The 15,182-nt window shown below is 48.4% G+C and overlaps 2 protein-coding genes, 1 long non-coding RNA gene and 1 pseudogene across 4 annotated transcripts; 2 read left to right on the top strand and 2 right to left on the bottom strand.

Moving 5' to 3' along the window:
* Window positions 1-1,376: 1,376 nt before the first annotated feature.
* LOC125529347 (uncharacterized protein At4g26485-like) lies at window positions 1,377-4,023 on the top strand. Its single transcript, XM_048693761.2, has 3 exons — window positions 1,377-1,750; window positions 2,229-2,427; window positions 3,135-4,023. The coding sequence occupies exons 1-3, from the start codon at window positions 1,567-1,569 to the stop codon at window positions 3,937-3,939; spliced, it is 1,188 nt and encodes a 395-aa protein (XP_048549718.1). The 5' UTR covers window positions 1,377-1,566; the 3' UTR covers window positions 3,940-4,023.
* Window positions 4,024-6,680: 2,657 nt separating this feature from the next.
* LOC147971905 (uncharacterized protein At4g26485-like) lies at window positions 6,681-10,344 on the top strand. The gene is made up of 5 exons (XM_087526423.1): window positions 6,681-6,934; window positions 7,188-7,392; window positions 9,405-9,695; window positions 9,787-9,908; window positions 10,086-10,344. The coding sequence occupies exons 1-5, from the start codon at window positions 6,757-6,759 to the stop codon at window positions 10,199-10,201; spliced, it is 912 nt and encodes a 303-aa protein (XP_087382549.1). The 5' UTR covers window positions 6,681-6,756; the 3' UTR covers window positions 10,202-10,344.
* A 134-nt stretch (window positions 10,345-10,478) lies between these two features.
* LOC147971906 (uncharacterized) lies at window positions 10,479-11,645 on the bottom strand. 2 transcript variants are annotated; one of them, XR_015604909.1, is made up of 2 exons: window positions 11,374-11,645; window positions 10,479-11,262 (listed from the first exon to the last, which is right to left on the bottom strand). It is a non-coding gene; the product is annotated as an uncharacterized LOC147971906 (long non-coding RNA). The 2 variants fall into 2 exon arrangements; XR_015604910.1 differs by having other exon boundaries at window positions 10,479-11,265.
* Window positions 11,646-12,235: 590 nt separating this feature from the next.
* LOC147971907 (uncharacterized) lies at window positions 12,236-13,194 on the bottom strand (annotated as a pseudogene).
* Window positions 13,195-15,182: the final 1,988 nt, after the last annotated feature.

Here is a 15,182-nt window from a genome sequence, read left to right on the forward strand (position 1 = left end):
GTCAACTGGTGCCGGTCCTGGGCTAGGCCGTGCGCGCCAGAGACATCTCCCTCTCTGTCTCAATATTCACACTTGTAATTGGTAAGATTGAAAGTGTTGATGACATCAATGAATCATTCCTCTTTGTGTGTCTATTCATCTATGTTTGAGTGATTGATCCGGTTCTAGGTTAAGGTATGATCTAGTATGCAAAATTAGTCTCTGGGGCATGATCTAGTATTTACTCACATTTCACGTAATGTTGGGAGACGTCCTTTCTTGTGATCTTCTGATCACCTGCACATATACTTGTATTAGTCCGCTGCCACTGAGATGCCCCTCTAGTACTAGTGAGACCGAAGCCTAGACATCGCCTTTTGCTCGATTCAACCCTACAATTACAAACCCCCTTTATTAACTTAGTTTATTTTCACGTTCTAACTTGCATTTTAGTAAAAACCCTTTTATTCTCGCTTTCCTAGCAACCGATGGAATAAACTATTTCCAAACTACGGTTTGGGTGCGAACGCGCTACGCAGACAACGTAGTTGTGGGGTTGGTAGTGTCTTCCTATTTGCTTCCCGTGGGATTCAACATTTACTTATCACGAAATGCAATAGCCTTGTGCCATTGTAGGTCATCAACGGGGTTGGCTGTTGTTGGTGGCTGCGATGGTCTGCTCTGGTGGTATGCGACTAGGGGTGGGCTCCGTAGTGTCGTGGTTGGGATGGATCTCAGCCATGAGTGGCTGGATCCGTGCGCCAGTGCAACGAAGGTGGTGATGGGTGCCGGGAATCATGGCCTGGTAGACAACACAAGGGAGGTTGTTGTGCGGCGGCGATGGTGATGGTTGTTGGCGGCGATTTGTGTGGGCACACGACCATCTCGGTTTGAACGAATAGCCAAATTTGATGCAACATTTTGGGCATGGTGAACTCCGGGTGAATGCCTTCCACCGACTTCAGCAATGACAACATCCTAGGATGTCGTTCCCCTTGTTGGAGGCATCGTTGTGGAGCCCTTCACCTCCCTAGGCATTTGGACCTACAACTTTCCACGCGAAAACCTAAGCTTCAGTGTTGGCCGAAGCAGGCGACGATGTCGTTCACATTGCATCCCTCTTGATAGTGTCGAGTACAACTCTATAACACTATGCACTATGTATAGGTACTAATTTAGATCAGTGTCATATCTTATTATAAGTCCGCACTTAAGGCAAAATGAGTATACAAGCTACATCAATCCAAACAATTTAAAAAAAAACAATTATCGATACAACTCTAGAACACTTTGGACTATGACTACGTGAAAAGACGTGTGCTGCACGTAGGCCCCACACGCCCTCGGTCAACAAGACCGACCGCATCCATCCGCGTGTCGCTGCGGGTGGACAAGAACCGGGTCCGGTCAGCGCCGCTCGACGCTCACAAAAGTTGGCAGGTCACCACAGCTTAGCACGATGACACTTAGCCGGAGCTAGGGCACGCCGCGGCGGCGACGACGGTAGGGTCGGAGGGGCGGCGCGACAGGAGGGAGTATCGTCGATTGCTGCCAAGGAGGGGAGTCGCCAGCGGAGGGGTACAGGCGATGGGGTTTGACAGGAAGGAGGCGGCGGCGGCGGCGGAGGAGGAGGAGGTGAAGTGGCTGAAGCATTACTCCTCGACGGAAAGCATACTGATCGTCGGCGACGGAGATCTCTCCTTCTCGTGGGCCCTCGCCATCGCATTCTGCTCCGCGGAGAACCTCGTCGCCACCTCCATCGACTCCTATGGTCTGTTCATCTTCTTCACAACCCCTGCGGGATTGTTTCAGCTTCCTCTCGCGATGCAAACTCACATGCCCCTCCCTTGTTAAATGCTCGCACTAAATAGTAGTACCAGTAAAGAAGCCGGATGATGCTTTTTTGGCCTTTAATTTGCGATTTCTCGATGGGAACGCGAGATTTAGGTATACAAGAACGGTGAATCATTGTGAACATTCATACAGTGTTCAGCAAAACGAATACTGTCAGCCTGCCTCATATAAGTGCCCCTTTTTACCTTCATAATGAACCTTTTTATGTCAGCTTCTTCAGTAAAAGTTGTTGTCTTTCAGGAAGTATCCTATTTGCTTCATTTCTTTGTCTGCAGTTAGCTGCTGCTTAACTTAAAATCTCAAAATTGGTGATAATGCTTTTAGGATTTTGTGATCGTTATTGGTGGTATTTATCTATTTCATCTGTATTTATTGTGGGTAATCCTCTTGGCCAGAGGATCTGACGAGGAAGTATAGCAAAGCAGAGTCCAATATATTTGTACTAAAAATGATGGGAGCCACAATTTTGCATGGTATTGATGCCAATACTATGAAGCTTCACAATGACCTGAAGATGAGACGCTTCGATCGGATTGTCTTTAATTTTCCTCATGCTGGGTTCAAAGGAAAAGAAGACCGCATGGATGTGATCAAGTATGTGCACTCTCTTTGTCAGTTGCTGCTAGATTTTGAATAATTCGCTTGTCATGTGTATTGGTTGTACCATTAAATGTATCTTCTTATATCTCCTTATCTCAGAGTTAGTTGAGTATTCCGAAGGCACGTATGTATGTACGTTGCTAGTTTTGCTGTATCACTGTCTTCTTTTAGAAAACCTGTAAGCAGACGCAAATGACATTGACTATAAATAGTATTTATGGGAGAAGTTGTTTCCTTTTTTGATTTTTGATTCTAGCCACAGTTGTCCACTACTGAACTTATTTTGAGCTCTCCATCGTCACATAGTTCCATAACTGGAAACGAACTGTAGGAGAAGTTTGTTTAATTCTTGTATATTTGCATCTACCCCTTTTTGTAGCTCTTCATGGTAACTTTTGCTAGTTTCTATGTGCCCACTCTCTAGTCTCTACAGATGGAAGACATTCTTACAACAGCACAAAATTCTTGTTGTAGCTTGCTTGTAGAGATTTTTTATGAAAGAAGATGAATTGGTTTGACCATAAGTATCTTAAATTTCTTCTGACAGTGCCAATAAAGTAGTTAGCTGGTGGTTTCTTATTGTGTTTGGTCAACCCAATAACCTTTCATTCAAAATGTACTCTTATAAAGGTCTGTTGTTTTAGGGCCTTTTTTTTCTTAATTAACTTGATACTGACCTTCTGTGCTAATTGAACCTTTAGCGCGCACAAAAAGTTGGTGAGGGGGTTCCTTCACAATGCAAGCCACCTGATTCGCCCAAATGGTGAAATCCATGTTAGCCACAAGACAGGGAATCCATATGATAAATGGGATATTGAGGAATTGGCATTGGGATCTTCTCTTATTAAGGTTGATCAAGTTAGTTTCCGAATAGAGGATTACCCTGGGTACAACCAAAAGAGGGGAGATGGTGCGAATTGCGATGAACCTTTCGCTTTAGGTGCTTGCTGCACATTCAAATTTTGTATCAGAGGCTCGAAGAAACTGAAGAGTGCGCACAGAAACATGATTTCGTCACATGGAAGCAGCACATTGTCTGAACCAATCAGCACAGTTCAGATAGCAAAAAAAGCTCATGAGCCTTACAGCCTCGGATTAGCTAAAAGGCATGAACCGTGTTTTCCGGTTAGCATCGATGGCATGGTGGCTTCTCCTTCCTTTGATCGGCATGGGACTAGTCAGCCATTGTGCAGCATTGCAGGGTCATCACTGAATGCTCTGCCGATCCTTGGTGGCAATCTCCCTGCGCCACCTCAGCAGCAGCCTTGGTACCAACACGGGCCCATTCTTCAGCTGCTATGGAGCGGCGGCTACTCACACTTCGCCTGGGAATACCTTCGGAGTCTGCTCAGGGAGTATGAAGCGCATAGGCAAATGACGCCCGGAGGAAGAGCAACCGATGTGAATTACTCTGTCTTGCTGGAACATTGCTTCAGGGAATCCATTGCGTGCGCGTTACTCCAGGAGTGGCTGCAGAGAGCGGTTGTGTTGCACGGTAGACGTTGATGGATCGCGTGGAGGTATAAGTGTCTGTGTTGTAAGGATCACTAGATATTCCAAGATGTGTTGTGTCATCCGGTATCTTGCATATGTTCTCTTTGTGTCCAAGATCTACACGCAGGGCATTTTGTGTACTGGGAATGCTGTTTTTTCTACCTGTGTAGGTTAAAGAAGTAAACCTGGACAAGAGTCTCACTTTGCAGTGTAACTCTCTTTTAAGAGACTCAAGACTTGTTATCTCAATTATCACTGGTACTGCGCCTAAGATGTAACCGGATCAGGCAGTGATTTTTTTTTTGCGGGAAGGCAGTGATTGATACTTGCAAACATATTTGGTTCGAACAGGATCAATCTCTTTTTGAATTGAAGATCAGGGGATTTCTTCCCTGGTGACTGATTTTAAAAAACTGCTAAGATTATTATTTTAGTTTGCTATATGTTTGTTGAGTTTCGATCAACCATGTTGTATTTCTTGTTCAGATCAGAACGACTAGAAGGTACCCCCTTGTGACGCTTGCCCAGGGCGCCGCCAGGGTGCAAAACCTAGCGCCGCCAGCAGCCTACCAAGCCACTGCCTTCCCTTCTGCTGCTGCAGCCGGCGTAGGCCGCGGTGGCGCCGGGCCCAGTGCCAAAGGAGCCGGGGTGCTGGACATGGCAGGATCCCCTTGGATCAGCTAGGGCGAGGCCAGGGCGGCATCCCTGGTCGTGCGGCGGCGGAGCTCGCCCCCATGGCCGGCGAGAGCCCACGTTCAATAGCGATGGTGGAGCAGAGGCGGCCGCGGATCTGGATCACATCTAGATCTGTCGTCGGCTTTGCCCATGGTGTTGAACATAATATTGGTCCACCTACGTGACAGGTTCAGAACCGATAGAGATAAGCATCGCGAAAGGAGTCCAACCGAAGATAATCTAGATAGACTAGGATTTTTAGCTATTCGCATATATGGTTGTAACTTTCCTTATCTCTTTCTCTCCAAGTTTGTAATCTGAACCAACTTTATACGCTATGTCAGGAGGTCGCGACCTGGTTATATAAACACGCAATCGTCGCCCATGAAGGGTATGACGTTCCTCCACATGGTATACAGAGCCTGACTCTTCCTGCCATGGCTTCATCCGCCGCTGCTTTCTCCCCTCTCTCCGGCCAGATCACCGAGCGCCTCACCCGCACCAACTACATCTTATGGCGCACCCAGATCACGCCGCAGCTGAGAGGGGCTGGAGTCTTTGGATACGTTGATGGAAGCACGGCGGAGCCGGCCGAGTTCATCGCCAGCAAGGACAAGGATGGAAAGGAGGAAACCATCCCCAATCCCCTCCATGTCGTCTGGTTCCGAGAGGCGAAAACAATGTTGGTCTCGGTCATGGCGGACGATGGCGGCATCTTGGGCGTCGTCTCCTTATCAAAGGCATTATCGGTTGCAGTCGTCGTCAGCTCGTTTTGGTTGTTAAAAAGAAACCTCAGATCTGGGATTCTCAGATCGGACGATGAGGGGGCCTTCAGGGTTGTCCTCCTTCTTGGGGGTTTCGTATTGGAGCCATAGCTGGCCAAACGGGCCGGCCCGACACGGCACGGCACGGCCCATCTTAAACGTGCCTGGCACGGCCTGGCCCGCCATGGCACGATTATTAGTCGGACCGTGCCGTGCCGGCCCGCGTTTTGCCCCCTCCGGCCCAAGCACGGCCCAGGAGCCAAATGGGCCGGCCCGATGGCACGCTAGGCACGCTGGCCCACTAGCCTGATGGCCTGCTAGGTTGTTTCTTGGGTTGATTTTGGCCTGCTGGGCTGTTTTTTATGAATAAAAAATAAAAAAAGATAAACGGACCGTGCTGTGCCGGCCTGCGTGCCCAGCCTTCAGGCCCAGGCATGGCCCAAGGCGGGCCGCGGGCCTGGCACGGCCTGATTAGAGCGTGCCGGGCCTGGCCCATCACGTGTCGTGCCAGCGTGCTTGCGGGTCGGCATGCCAGGCCCGGCCCATTTGGCCAGCTGTAATTGGAGCAAGTGCTGCTTGAAGGGGATAAGAGGAGGAACGGTGTTGCATCTACCATAATGACACAGGTCTCAGCGGCATGATGCAACAAAGCCTCGATGACGAACACGTGTTGATGAACGCACGTATGTTGTGGTGATGTCTGGCGTTGTGGCCTCATGGTGGTGTCGACGGCAGAATGGCCTCGCAAGGTGAATGCATCGATCGCTCCTGAAGGGGTACGATGGAAGATAACAGCGACTGATTCTAGAGCGTGTGCATGCGGTGCGGGCAGAGAGTCTGTTAGACTGATTCGTGCTTCGGACTTGCTGGTGGGCGGCTTGGTGAGGCCATCGAATTGGATGGTGTGTGTTGAAGGGAACGCAGGGCATATCATCGAGCTTGCATGTGTAGCATGCGTGTTCCGAAAGATGGATTTGAATTGATTTATGTACGATTTGTTTTGTTGAATAATAACATAATAAAATGCTTGTGTGCACTGCAGTTTGGTCCTACTCTGGTGTGCACGTTATCTGACACAGAGTGGTTGTCAATTCGGGTCGTTGAAAAATCAAGCAATGGTCACTGAAGACGAGAAGTCGTCTTGCCATCCCATCCGATCCCGCGAACCAACGAGAATAAAAGGAAAAAGAAACTGTGCTGAGGAAACCTGAAAAGCCACTGACACGCGGGCCCGACACAAGCCCCTCGCGGCGTACACAGAAAGGAACCTCTGAGTCTTCCGCAAAGGCTCGATACGAGAATCGCTTCCGCCGCTGCACCGCAGCAGCGCTGCTCCCTGCTACTCCTCCCTTGCCGCCGCCGCCGCCGAAGAGGATACGAGGAGGCGCGCATGGCGGGGGCTTCGCCGGAGAGTGGCGCGCAAAATGCCGCGGTTAAGCGGGTGGGGCACTACTCGTCGATTCAGACCATCCTGCTCGTCGGCGAAGGGGACCTCTCCTTCTCCCGCGCTATCGCCGCCGGGTTCGGCTCCGGCGCCAACCTCGTCGTCACTTCCCTCGAAGACTACGGTTAGTTCCGTACCTCTGGTTTTCATCTTTCTTCGTAGCGCGGGTCAGTCATATAAGCATTGTGCGCTCGGGCTGCGCTCGTTAGGGCCAGGGCATGGGAAAGTCGCATTGCGAAACTCTGATTAGCTTAGCTCGATTCCGAATAGCGTGGCAATACTCTGCATCCTCAACGCAACGGCCTAATTTCTGAAATATTTTGATGGCTGGGTTTATTTCTCTGCCTACAATTCTTCTGCAAAACTGGTTTGGACAGATTCTCTGACGGACAAGTACCCTGAAGCAAAATCGAATTTGGCAGAGCTCGAAAAGCTGGGGGCAGTAATTCTGCATGGAGTGGATGCACATACCATGAGGCTTCATCCTGATCTCAAGCTGAAAAGGTTCGACAGGATCCTTTTTAACTTCCCCCATGCTGGATTCGGATTCAGGTTGAAAGAAGATGACGAGTGTTTAATCAAGTATGTGCATTGGCTTACTTTGGTTTTGCATACTCTATTGATATATATCAATTGCAATGTCTTTGCTGCTTAGGCGTACCTACGCCTATGATTGTCAATGTACTTTTACTATTAAATTCCAAAATCTATTTACATGTTAGTCAAACAATGCATGAAAATGCGGTCTTTTTTTACATGTACTGTCACACTGAAAAAACAACATTTTTTTGTACTTTTTGTTCAACACGTTTTAGAAGTCTGTTTGTACAGTTGTGTGTATTGTATCCTTACATCATTTTACAACTGCCTTGAAATTAAAAGCAATTTCTACTAAACATTTGCCAACTTTATTTTTTGCTTCATTTAATGCCAAGATGTCTCCACTCAAATGAGAAATAGGATTCATCCTATACCCTAAACTATGGTCAGTGGTTCAACATGCATGAACCCTGAACAATACAATTGTTTATATTAAACCCTAAACTATCTTAACTGTGTAACTTAAGGGTTGCAATAGTGAGTGAATGTAAGAATTCTAGCCCTATAGTGCAACCCTTATACCCCTTGCAATTGCATGCATGCGGATAGGGGGAAATTGATGTCATCTAGATTCTTTTGAAACATCAATCAAATTTTAAAATGTTTAACTCCCCAACAGTGAACCCGATTTACTATCCGTCTTCACGCTCGTCTTAGTCTTGGAGAGTTTTGATACTAGATTCCACAGTATATGTTTCGACAATAAAAAAACACGCTAAAAGTTGTCAACCAGATTTTTATGAAGTTGTCACTGTCTTAGTACAAAAATTTGCCTACCAATACAGTGGCAACTTCATGAATCATGGGATGACAACTTTTAGACTGTTTCTCTTGCCAAAACATACTCATATGGGTTCTAGTTTTGAAGCCCTAGTCAACACAAAGCCAACATTGAAAACGGATTGTGTATCTGACGGACAGCTTAGTCTACAAAACATATTTAGTTCACTCAATTGGTGGTCATGAGTTTTGTTTCTTCCCCTGTAGCCTCGGCAATTTTCATCTTTTCTCATATGTACACGTAGTGATTGGATTTTTGCAAGCAGTTTTTTCAAAATAATCTTTTGCATGCAATTGATTGAATTGGATGTCAGTTCTACATGCAAGTGATTAGCACCGAGCAGCCAGGAAACATATCAGCACATGAGAGACATGGTGCAGACGCTTCTGCGTTACTTTTTCTGTTAATATCGGGTTTCCACGAGATATGAAATGGAAACTAAAAAATTCATTGAAGAAAAATGCCAACTTTTGGTATATGCAAAATTGACAAGAAATAAATAGATTCCTATTGTCTTTTTTGTATAAAATATTCAAATGATCATATTTGTGGATGAACATTTTACAGTTCTCATTTTGTAGCACTCCCTAAGTTGATGGATTTATTTCTGATTTTTCCTGAAACTTCGGAGGTGCAAAACTACTCAGAACTGATGCTATAAAATGAGAACCCACAAAAATTATCAAAATATATGATTACCTGTTTCAAATAAAAATACAGGAGATAAGTTCCCTTGACATTTTTTCACAGGACAATGATAGCCATGTTTTTGATGATGTTTTTTCATGTTATCAACTTATCATTCCATAGCATTTCCTACACTGTGGGTTTAATTTTCATATTGTTTGAAAAGTTGGAAATTCAAAAGCTCTATACAAAATCGGACTGGGGCTGGACTGCCTTACAAAGTTTCATAGTTCTGAATTCAAGTCAGGGCTGGCTGTAGTTTAGGAGTCAAAATGAAGTTTTCCCCTAGAATAATAACATGTTCAAAGTGATGGATCATGCTAAAGGCATTTCCATTTACTGTGTGCAATTGTTACTACAACGGTAGAAGGTCTCAAGATATATGTGTCGTAGACTCGTAGTATGTTGACTGGTAGCATTTTACCATAAGAAGCCTTTTTTTTCATTTCTGGTTTTGTGAACATTTTGTATTACTCACAATCACTTCGCCACTTCAATCTTACTGACCAATAGCTCCGACCTCCAGGGAGCACCAAAAGGTAGTGAAGGCCTTCTTCGAAAGCGCGGGCCACCTCCTTCGTCCTTACGGTGAAGTTCATGTCAGCCACAAGACAAAACCCCCTTACGACAAGTGGGACCTTCGAGGACTTGCCGCGGAATCTGGTCTTTATCAGGTCAAAGAAGCCCCCTTCCGTGCAGCAGACTATCCTGGCTACAACAACAAAAGAGGAGATGGCAAGGACTGCGACCAACCTTTCATGCTTGGGGAATGCAGCACGTTCATGTTCAGAAAGGGGTATCTGAACATGATTGAAAGGTCAGTGCATATGTTTGGCTCGACGCCACTGACATCCATTGAGAATGGTAGAGTATATCCTAACATCTCGGTTTGTTTCTGCTGGTTGTAGGCCTTCCCATTCACTTCCACTTGCTCCAGTGTGGCAGGGGTGTCACCCTTATATTCCGTTTAACATGTATGGCATGCCGCCAGGCTCAGGATTCCTCCCACAATATGCTACTGCTCAACCAGGTACTATTATGTTTTAGTTCACCGGATTGTACCCTGATTTTCATTCCATCGTCGTTCATTTCCCTTGTATTTTCGTCTTAACTGAACGAACTTACAACACCGTGTTGATCATGTGGTCTCCAGTGCACAAATGTTATTTCTTACTGACTCATGTTTCCTTTTCCCTTAATGTTCCAGGATATGCTCTAGAATACGCTCCCCAGCAGAATAGCAACATGGCAGGTATCATGCAACAGGACCAATTTTCGCATCAGAGAATGCTGATACGGAAGTTTGGTACACATCCCTGCTGAAGAGTGAAGATACTCTGGCTTGAAGTTTGAGCTGCCGCCGGAAGATTCTTCTGTGGGAAAGTTTGATGGTGCCAGGATTTAGTTTGCGCTTTGATAAAATAGCACGCATGGTGCCATTGACATATGGCGACCCCACATATCATTGACATAATGCGTGGCGTTTTATCAAAGGCAAAGTAAAACGTGGCATTTTACCAAATCTCCATTGGCAGGGGTTTTTGATTTTTTGCCACCAATTACTTTGCACTTTGACAATTTGCCACTCTTTACATTGTAATTGATCTATTGCCACTCTTTACATTGGACTTTATTCTTTTGCCATTTTTTCACACAAAAACAATACTTGCTAATGATTAACATAATATACAGATAAAACAGTGGACAAAACTACCCTTTGTGCTAGTTCGACCAGTGCATCCAGCCAATTCATCGATTGAAGTCAAACCAGGAGGGGATGAACCGGTTCACCGCCGCCGCCACCGCCGGAGTACAAGATGCTGTCGGTGGCACAGCCCTGCTGCTCCCGGCCATCCTTGTTGCTCGTGCTGATCCCTGCCGCCCTGACAAGGAGGACAGCCAAACCCGTGCTGCTCCCTAAGATGCAGGTTCTATCCATTCGTACTGACGCATCCATCCATGCAAAGAAGAAATGGATTAAGATGCAGGTTCTAAGAACGTCAAAAAAGAGAAGAAAAGAAAGTTGCGGGCTCTGGCTGCATGATGCAGCTAGACGACGCGTCGTGGAGCAGCAGCCGTACGAGGCCGGCTGTCCTTGCTGCCGAAGACCTGCATGGAGGCGGCAGCCATGCGGCTCGGGGACGGCGCGGGACGACCTGCACGGAGGCACCGGCCGTGCGGCTCGAGGACCACGCGGGACGACCTGCACAAGCAGGTGGACGAAGTAGAGCACGGCGTCGGCTTCATACCATGGAGGAGTGGCTGATGTCCGAGGCGGTGTAGAGAAGGGTCGGCCCGTCGGCGCCATGCTCTACGACTCGTCCCTGCAGCCGTGGTCACCAGAGCAGCAGCGGCAGCGCACAACACGGCAACGCGGTGGCCAGCTGCTACAAGCAGCAGCGGCAGCTCACGTCACGGCAACATGGTGGCCGGCGGCGGAGCACACGCCGGGATGTAGCCGCCGCGGGAGGGGGAGCAGGATACAGAGGACTCACCTCGCCGGGATGTGGTCGCCGCGGATGACCAGGGCCGTCGGTCGTCGAGGACCACCGAGCGCGACTCGCCGTTTGAGTAGCCGCCGCCGTCTCCTGGGGTTGCTGCCGGCCAGAGGAAGGGGATGAGACGAGCGACCAAGAGCTCCTCTCCCGTTCCTGGTCAACAACCTGGGCATTTTGGTCATTGTATGCTGGGCCCATTTGGCAGAGGGCAAAAAATCAAGGTCCAATATAAAGAGTGGCAACAGATCAATTACAATGTAAAAAGTGGCAAATTGTCAAAGTGCAAAGTAATTAGTGGCAAAAAATCAAAACCCCCTTTTTCATATGGGTCGACAGCGCGCCCAACACACCGACCCATATGTGCAGGTGTGGCCGGCTGGCCGTCCAATTTTACATTGCATTCAACATATTGTGAAATGAAAATTTAACAAACAAAATAGTCCGCCTAAATAAATAGTATAGTTTACAGGCCAAATAAAAATAAAAATATTTCACATAGTTTTACAAACGAATAAAAGAAGATACATCTATTGGTTGCCAATATGAGTCCACATGCTCAACCAAATCATTTTGCACTTGCACGTGAGTTTCCCAATCACGTATGTCTTCATGAAACTGAGTGAACTGCTCAAATGTTGCCGCTACTCCATGCTCAGGCACAACATTCTCACCCTGAAACTGAAAGCCTTGATCGTACAAACATTCCGGACGCTCGTATTCTACGATCATATTGTACATAATCACACAAGCAGTCATCACCTACCATAGTTTTTGCGTGCTCCAAGTATTAGCAGGATACCGAACGATGCCCCATCGAGATTGCAAAACACCAAAGGCACGCTTGACATCCTTTCTAGCACTATCTTGCTCTTGGGCAAATCTTTTCCTTTTCTCTCCAACAGGGTTGGGTATTGTCTTTACAATAGTGGTCCACCGAGGATAGATACCGTCACCCAAATAGTACCATTTGTCGTAGTTGTGGCCGTTGACAGTAAAGTTCACCGGTGGGCTGTTGCCTTCGGCAAGCCTAGCAAACACCGGCGAGCGCTGAAGCACGTTGATATCATTGTGTGATCCAGCCATGCCAAAGAAAGAGTGCCAGATCCAGAGATCTTGAGACGCCACGGCCTCTAATATGACAGTGCAAGCCCTGACATGTTCCTTATACTGCCCTTGCCAAGCAGAAGGGCAGTTCTTCCACTCCCAGTGCATGCAGTCTATGATACCAAGCATCCCCGGGAAGCCCATGCTAGCATTCATCGCCAACAAACGGGCTGTATCTGCAGCGGTCGGCTCTCTCAAGTACTCAGGGCCAAACACAGCAATCACAACCTTGCAGAACTTATACAGGGACTCTAGGCATGTAGACTCGCTCATACGGACGTACTCGTCAATGAGATCACCGGGCACACCGTATGCAAGCATTCGGATGGCGGCAGTGCATTTCTGATAAGAGGAGAAACCAATCTTGCTGACGGCATCCTCTTTGCACTTGAAGTAGTCATCATAGCCGACCACTCCCTCTCTAATACGGTTGAAAACATGCCTATTCATACGAAACCGGAGGCGGAATTTGTGATGTTTGAACACTGGGTTTGTTGTATCAAAGTAGTCCTTCCAGAGAAGGAAATGCCGGCTCTCTCGGTTACGATTCAACGCCGAAAGGTGGCCCGGAATGGAGCCACGGAACAACGGCCGCTGGTTGTTGAGGTGGTGATGGACCAACACGGCAGCCAATATCTCCTCCTCGCCGTCGGACGACGAATCGTCGGAATCGCAAATGAAATTGTGGAAAAAGAACTCGTCGGCGGAGTCCATTTTCGTACCTTGGCAAACTGTCGAACAGTTTGCGTGCATCGAAGAAGGAGACGGCCGACGAGGGGAGACGCGGCGCCCACAAACCAGCTAGCTGCCTTGCCGGCGTCCGACGAGTGTGACGGCGTCCGACGAGCGTGCCGGTCGTATGTGGCGGGGACGGCGAGGCGTCTTCTTGGTCGCGGGCGGCTGTGCGGTGGGGGAAGCGGCGGCGGGAATTAGTTTGCTCCCCGGCGGCGGCGGGCGACTGGGGGCAGGGGCGGATGTGGAGGCGGCGGCAGCTGGAAAAGTCGCCGCAAAAATGGGCGGCGGCGGCGGTGACGGAGGAGGCGGGGGACTAGGGTTGCTTGTTGACCCGGGGGAGGGAGGCCAATGTGCCACAGACCAGCGGGCCCGGGGACAGGAGTAGACGATCGCGCGCGCGTCCGTCGCGTGTCCACGCCACGCAAATCAGGCTCAAAAATAGGCCGGGAATGGGTCGCCCGCGGACGAAAAATGAACGCGCGTCCGTTTGGGTCGGTGTGTTGGGACGCCTTTTCTGTCCGTGCCGACCCAGACGGACAGCCGCGGACGAAATGGATCGCCTCATTAGAGTTGCTGTAATGGGCTTAAATTGTGAATTGGGCACTTCACGAGCACTAGTTGCGTCTCTATATCTTATTTTCAGTTTATGTTTTCATTTATCCTTTTGCATGTGGTTTTGCAAGAATTCTTTTCTTCGCCAGCACTTGTCTTAGATTTTCTTGAAAATGTTTGTTTTGTGATGGGCAACCCACATCTATAATTTTGATGTGGTGTCGATGGTCCATGGTTCCCTGCCGGTGTTCCGGCAGCTGCATGAGCCTCCATGGTGCGGCTTCGCACGGATCCAGCCAACTGCTGGTTTGGAGCGGCGATTTTGGCCAGTGAAAACCGTGCCGATTTCTGTCATGGCGAACTATGATGGTGTCTTAGGCGCGGTTGTGTGCGCCTCCATGGCACGGCTTCACACGGATACAGTGACGTGACTGCGCGTGAAAACCATGCTGATTTCGGTCATGGCGAACGACGACGGCGTCCTAGGCGTTGTTTCGTGTCAAAGGCTTCGGCATTGCAATTGTCGTCATCTTGCTTTGGCCGTTCTGGAGCAAACCTTAAATTTAGGTCTCGCAAATCGGGTGATGATGACGTCTTCATCGTTGCAATAGTCATCACCTCACTTTGGCGGTTTCGGAGCAAAACCTAGATCTAGATCTCCCAAATCGGATGATGACGATATCTTCGGACCGTTTGCGTCTGCGCCCAGCGTGGAGGCCTTTGTGCCACCGCCACCACTTGCGCCCGTCATGCAACACACCTACCAATGGACGGCCACCGTGCGCGTCTACGTCTTGTGCCCGCCTGTTTGGGTGGGGGCGACGGAGGAGGAGGAACATCGGCATGTCCTGGAGTGGGAGGCATGTGCACTGGTTAGGGAGTGGACAGAGGCGAAGCGACTGATGTAAGTGGAGCACGACGAGGAGGAGCAACGCGAGCTCATGGAGCAGGTAGCACGTGCGCAGCAGCCTGATGCGGCCCAGCAAGCGGCGCCTCTGACTACCTACCAGCAAGCTTTTCCCTGGGCGCGGACGCCAGAGTAGGTCAACCTTACCAACGAGGAGGAGAACGCCTACATGCGCCTGATCTGCTGGTCGCCACAGTTATTTTTTTATGTTTTTAATTTAATTTATTATTAATATAAGTGGACTTTAGGCGTGTTTGAAGTGTTATTAAGTTTATATATTTTAGATTTTTGTTTGGTTTTTTGTTTTCTGTCTATAAGTTTGGGATGCGTCCATCGGCCAAACACCGCTTGACCGATCAACGGACAAAAATCGTGCCCCTTGGGTCGGTACGTTGGTGTTGCCGCCATCTTGCATCTTCACTGGGCCTTCAAAAGCATGCTTGCTCTGTTCCCCTCGAGTAATGCTACGCTTACGAGCACTTACTATGGACCAAGCGATACGCGCTGA

This window comes from Triticum urartu, chromosome 5A, assembly GCF_056163025.1.
Source record: "Triticum urartu cultivar PI428250 chromosome 5A, HENAU_Tu73, whole genome shotgun sequence".
In the NCBI taxonomy this organism is placed as follows: domain Eukaryota; kingdom Viridiplantae; phylum Streptophyta; class Magnoliopsida; order Poales; family Poaceae; genus Triticum; species Triticum urartu.

What these genes read in the sequence shown, in the direction of transcription:
- LOC125529347 (XM_048693761.2), top strand. Translation starts at nt 1,567, where the DNA reads ATGGGGTTTGACAGGAAGGAGGCGGCGGCGGCGGCGGAGGAGGAGGAG. An exon ending in CACCTCCATCGACTCCTATG is followed by an intron (nt 1,751 to 2,228) that starts GTCTGTTCATCT and finishes CCTCTTGGCCAG; the next exon opens with AGGATCTGACGAGGAAGTAT. An exon ending in GACCGCATGGATGTGATCAA is followed by an intron (nt 2,428 to 3,134) that starts GTATGTGCACTC and finishes TTGAACCTTTAG; the next exon opens with CGCGCACAAAAAGTTGGTGA.
- LOC147971905 (XM_087526423.1), top strand. Translation starts at nt 6,757, where the DNA reads ATGGCGGGGGCTTCGCCGGAGAGTGGCGCGCAAAATGCCGCGGTTAAG. An exon ending in GATGACGAGTGTTTAATCAA is followed by an intron (nt 7,393 to 9,404) that starts GTATGTGCATTG and finishes TCCGACCTCCAG; the next exon opens with GGAGCACCAAAAGGTAGTGA. An exon ending in ATATGCTACTGCTCAACCAG is followed by an intron (nt 9,909 to 10,085) that starts GTACTATTATGT and finishes TTAATGTTCCAG; the next exon opens with GATATGCTCTAGAATACGCT.